The sequence below is a fragment of the Verticillium alfalfae genome, genomic scaffold, assembly GCF_000150825.1.
Source record: "Verticillium alfalfae VaMs.102 supercont1.1 genomic scaffold, whole genome shotgun sequence".
Classification (NCBI taxonomy): Eukaryota; Fungi; Ascomycota; class Sordariomycetes; order Glomerellales; family Plectosphaerellaceae; genus Verticillium; species Verticillium alfalfae.
The window spans coordinates 177,012-182,324 of NW_003315038.1; the positions used below are offsets into that span (position 1 = coordinate 177,012).

The 5,313-nt window shown below is 58.3% G+C and overlaps 2 protein-coding genes across 2 annotated transcripts in view; one reads left to right on the top strand and one right to left on the bottom strand.

The window, feature by feature from the left end:
• Positions 1 to 752, bottom strand: part of VDBG_00061 (conserved hypothetical protein) — a gene marked incomplete at both ends in the record, with an annotated part of 2,939 nt that extends 2,187 nt beyond the window's left edge. Inside the window, one exon of the mRNA XM_003008334.1 lies at positions 713 to 752. Within this exon, the coding sequence (XP_003008380.1) occupies positions 713 to 752 (40 nt within the window). The remainder of the gene's footprint in view (positions 1 to 712) is intronic.
• A 1-nt stretch (position 753) lies between these two features.
• Positions 754 to 1,532, top strand: VDBG_00062 (calcineurin subunit B; the record flags this gene model as incomplete). The annotated part of the gene is made up of 4 exons (XM_003008335.1): positions 754 to 805; positions 889 to 941; positions 1,047 to 1,120; positions 1,187 to 1,532. 4 exons carry the CDS (start codon positions 754 to 756, stop codon positions 1,530 to 1,532), a joined length of 525 nt encoding a protein of 174 aa, XP_003008381.1.
• Between the last annotated feature and the right edge of the window lie 3,781 nt (positions 1,533 to 5,313).

Below are 5,313 nucleotides of genomic sequence, written 5' to 3' on the forward strand. Positions count from 1 at the left end.
GATGCCGATTCGATGGCCCGTTGTTGCGCTGCCGATGAGTGACGTTGGGGATGTTTTGCCGCGCGAAGAATTTTCGCTGGGTTCCGGTCGCCAGAACCAGTTGCCTTGGAGAAGGTCTGCGGGCGGCGACGTGTACTCTTGCGCGGGAATCTTGGTGGCGAGGTACTTGCTCCGCGCTCGGGCCACTTTTGTGTCGAGGGATTGGGTAGCTTGGGTGGCCGTCAATTACGCTTGCCTGAAATGGGCGCCGCTAAAAGGGGGTGGCCTCCGGTCACGTGCTGCCAGTTTGATATCAGAAGAGCATCCAGGCCGGTTTGCATTGATGTCCGTTTGCGTGCACTGAGCTTGTTTGGTTATCACTGTCTAGCAGCGCAAGTTCTTGTAGCCTCAACCTATCGAAAGAATTAGTAGCATATCACAAGCGTAGTTGAGACGGGCGCATAACAGCCTTCCGGATCACGGTTCGGAGGTTAGTTATACGCATGGCTTTAGCCGGCGACGAGTGGTGGTCCGTGCGGTGATGTCGAGGCCGGGGAGCAGGCTTGGGCTGACACGGTGCCTGCCTCCCACTCTCTATCCAGCTCTCCACAGCGCCAACTCCAACCACGACCTCGCCCTGACCTACCTTGTTCCCGACGTTGAAACTTGCCCCGCGATCAACAACACTTGGGCGCCGGCCACCACAGACACTCGCACTCCTCTCTCCGCAAACCCGAACACCCAACACGACTCGCGACTGCAACTCTCGACATCATGGGCAACACCACTAGTGCCGTGTTGGACAACATTGTCCAGGGGTCCAACTGTGAGCCAAGCCCCTCCCCCACCATGGACCCTTCCAACCCAGTAGAGTCTCGGAGGCGCTGACCAGGCTTTTGATGGTGTTAGTCGATAGGGACGAAGTCGACCGTCTGCGAAAACGGTTCATGAAGCTCGATAAGGTGCGTTGGCTCTGTCCTACTACGGGCCGCTACAAATCCTGGCCAGCCAGGCCGAGCCCAGTTCCCCCGCAGTCTACCGCAGCTTGCTGAACCGTCACCTTCCAGGACAACTCCGGCACCATCGAGCGCGACGAGTTCCTCAGCCTCCCCCAGATCTCCTCCAACCCGCTGGCGACAAGGTAGGCCGGTCCAAACCCCCTCCTGTCCCCGTTTTCCAGAGCTGACTCTTGTCCCCCGCATGGTAGAATGATCGCCATCTTTGACGAAGACGGCGGCGGCGACGTCGACTTTCAAGAGTTCGTCTCGGGCCTCAGCGCCTTCTCGTCCAAGGGCAACAAGGAGCAGAAGCTGCGGTTCGCCTTCAAGGTGTACGACATTGACCGCGACGGCTTCATCAGCAACGGCGAGCTCTTCATCGTGCTCAAGATGATGGTCGGCAGCAACCTCAAGGACCAGCAGCTCCAGCAGATTGTCGACAAGACCATCATGGAGGCGGATCTCGACAATGACGGCAAGATCAGCTTTGACGAGTTCACCAAGATGGTGGAGAACACGGACGTCAGCATGAGCATGACGCTCGACCAGTTCTAGGCGACATCGCGACGAGGGGAGGAGGAAGGGATCGGTTGTGGAGCGGCTTGTAGGCGCAGGCGCTGTATATCGGGCGAGGGGAAGGCGCAGGGCGTGGAGGGCGGCGGCGACGACGAATCACACTCACGAGAAACGACACGAGAAGAATATGCTGGGGGGGGGTTCTCTCCCCCGTGAGATCTCAACAATACAACCAATACCCCGAAACGAGGGCTACGTACTGGAACGACCATGGCGCATCTCTACTATTGCTTTTCGTGAACTTCAACCTGCTGTAGGCGAACGTGATGACGTGATCGTCGACAGTAGGTGACTTTCGTCAGCGCAGGGAGTCATACGGTAGTACGAATAAGACGAAGGCTTTAGACAGGTGGTAGTAATTTTTGGGTCGGCAGCAAGTAGCTTGTATCGTAGGGCAATATGTCTTTTACTGGGAGGGAGATTGGCGCAGGTGACAACGTCTTACATTTGGCCTGATCTGGGGGGTGTATTCCATATCCCCTGGCTCAACTAATGAGACTAGCACGACTGCCAGAGAAGCATGATTCACCTTTCGCGCTGTTGGTAAATTCACAGCTCAAAACGGAGCAAGTGCACACGAATTGTGATGGCTGAATAGCTGACGTACAGCGCTGTCGTCAGTGGTGTGTAATCATTCCCCATCACATGTTCATACTAAGACCTTCAATGTGATATCGGATATGAAAACCTTTTGACGCCATTGAAGTTTGCTCACCAAAGCCATCCTCATAAGACAGCCATGTCGACGCCAACAGTCATTCGGGCAGAAGGGCTTGACTACAGGGGCTCCAGACCATATCAGACATCTCAAAATAAAAAAAGCGGCATCAATCCTTCAAAGACAAGTAAGCACAGCTCGCGAGCCGACAAATCCTAAATTCACCCGACACTCAGAGCTGCAGCCACCCAGCAATGTCTCCAGCCAAGCCCCGGGACCGAAACTTTGACGTAGACACACAGCCGCGAGGGAGCTGTCACCCCATAGAACCCCCTCTCCACCAACCCGCACGGAAAAAGAAAACGAAGACTGGATTCAACGCAGCGAGACAGCGGGACAGAGGTGTCGCCAACAGCGCGCCTGGAGCATTTGACCCGTTCCGTTCCCGCCTCACGCAGCTTCCCGAGACATCGAGGCCACTTTCTCAGCTCAGCTCGACACCTCAAGCTCACCGGGCCAAGGGAAACGTTGCCTCGCTTTGCTAAGATCAAATGCCATGATGGACACTGCCTACACGCTCCGGACACCCCCTCCGGGTGCGAGCCAACAGACACAATCACACATGTCTCGAGGGCCCGCCCTGCAGTGCAACCAAAAATGGCGGTTTAGCGCAGTCCCAGAGAGACGGGTATTGGTTCCGGGGTGGTCCGCCTGGCGTTCCTCAGCACAGCCTTGCACGAACGAGACATGCATCCATTGACTGATCACATAACGAACGACAGGGATCGCTGTCCACCCTCCCTCGATGACCTTATTCCTTGTCTCACTCGCAGCTGCGAGATGCCGCAGGCCAGTGGGGGGAGGGAATGGCTGGCGGAGGGGAGCTGTGCAGTGTCTTACTGCACAGGCAGCATGAGCTGATTCCGACTCCACTGCCCAGCTCGTTGGACACAGATAGTCCTGACAAGACGAGGCTTGCTCATGAGCAGGGTAGCTGGAGACTGAGGCTGAAGATCTCTGGGGGGGGGGGGATCAGACCCCGGGTGGTCGCAGGGCGCGAACAAGATATCGATTGAGCCCCTCAGCTTGCGTACAAGTTGCCGTCCGTCCATTCGCCTGCGTCCCCTTCCCCCCACAATCCGCAAGGCACGTCGTTCAGACAAGCACAGAGGTAAGGTGCAACCAGGGGAACAGGGTGTGGGTGTGGATGGAGTGGCGAATGCTACCGCATGTGAGGCGTCGGCGTGAGGCGTTCGACCAGCGATTGGATCGTTCATGCTGGAACGATCGGTCCGAGAGGGGGGGGAGGAGGGACGGGGAGCAGCCGACCAGTCCGCCCCGGTCGTCCGCTTCCGGGGCGGATCCACCTCCCCCTTCCTGTCCTGCCCTGGCGCCGGAGCTTCTACTGTGATTTCCGTGTCGTGCAACGGCCAGGGTGAGCCACAGGAACACATAACCCCCCCCCACTCGATGCAACTTGGCCAGGACACCCGAGCCCGCTTGCCGCATATCGCGAATCGGTCCCGCAACTTGTCCAAGGTAGGGGCGGGCAGAAACGAGAGAGAACAAAGAATGTTAAACCCAGCAGCGCATCGTAGGTCCCCGGCCCTGAAGCGATGCGATCCGGTTCACCCCCCTCCACCCCCTTCCTGAGAAATGACAGGTCACACCAACCACAAGTCGGGGGCACCCCTGGTTTGTCGCCCATGTAAACCAGAGTCCTGGTGCACCAGGCCCCCCCCCCCTTCCGCTGTGCTCCCCTCCAGGCACCCCCCGTGACCCCCCCGTAGGCCCCCTAAAAATGAGCCCTAGATTCTCCCCGAGATCGCCCCCGGGGGACCCTCCGGCGATCCCGCACAGAGGGAGCAGCCTTGCTCCGGGGGGAAACTCCTCCCATGCCGTCGTGCACCGATCGCACGGGCGGCGCAGGGGGGACCAGAACCAAAATAAAAAAGTGACAGAGTGAGGAGACCGGGCGATTTGCCTTGGGGGGAGAAACAGGCCCACAAGGCTCAGCGTTCCTGCTCCCCGGATCTGCCCACTGCTGTCCATTCGTGAATTGTGATTGCTGACCGTCGCGAGCCGGGGCTGACATGGCGGATGGAGAGGCGGAGGGCGCCGTGGGGGCGCGTTTTCCCTTCGTCATGCTGTCCTGTCCCAGCTTCATCAGGAGACAATCCAGCCTCAGTCCAGCCTCCCGCGCCTATCTCTTGTAAATAATGCACCGATCCAGCAGGTCATGGACACACACCAAAAAAAAAAAAAAAAAAAAGACTCTATCGACAAGCCCCCCTCTCACGACGACGCACAAGAGAGCCAGAAAAGAAAAAGAAAAGAAACGTGGATGTGACGCGCCTTGCATATCAGGTGGGACAGGGAACCCGCGCCAGTCCCAGGCGGTCGGTGCAGCCCAAGGTTACGGTGCCGCACCGTACCTCCATACAGTTGCTGTCCCTCTCTGCCCCTTCTCCCGAGTAGTAGGTAGGTCGGTAGGTATGCGCTGCAGCCGGGTGGTGGGTGACCTGCAGCCTGCCTGCCTGCAACCCACTCCCCACCCCCCTCTTCAGTGCCCGCCCTGCTGCTGCAGCGTCTCTCCGCCCCCTTTCGTAGGGCCGAGACGATATAACGTCACGGTTCACTCACCCTCACCATCAAAGAGGTGCCTTACGGCGCGCGCATCGTCTGCCGACCGTCTGCCGAATCTGGGCGTCACCAGAACACGCCATGGCTGCCCAATTGCCACTTTGGCGTGATCCCTGAGATCGCCTCGGCAGAGAGAAAAAGGCATGGGCCTCGGACGCAGTGCCGCTGCCAGGCCAGGCTCCAACCGTGGCCAATTGGGCTGAAATGTTGGCCGAGCCCGCCACAAACACCCCCCCCCCCTCCCTTCCTCCCCCCTCAGCCTCATGTGACGACGCGAGCGAGTGATGGGGTCACATTGGGTGTGTGTATTGGGTTCAATGGAAAAAGATGACCACCGCAAACTACATGTCAATCGTGATTCACTCGCAGCTTGCTTTTCCCCGAATTCCTCATCTCTTGCACTGTCCATCAGGTTTCGGCAGTAGTGGTACACTAAAAAAATACAGCTCAGCCTAACCC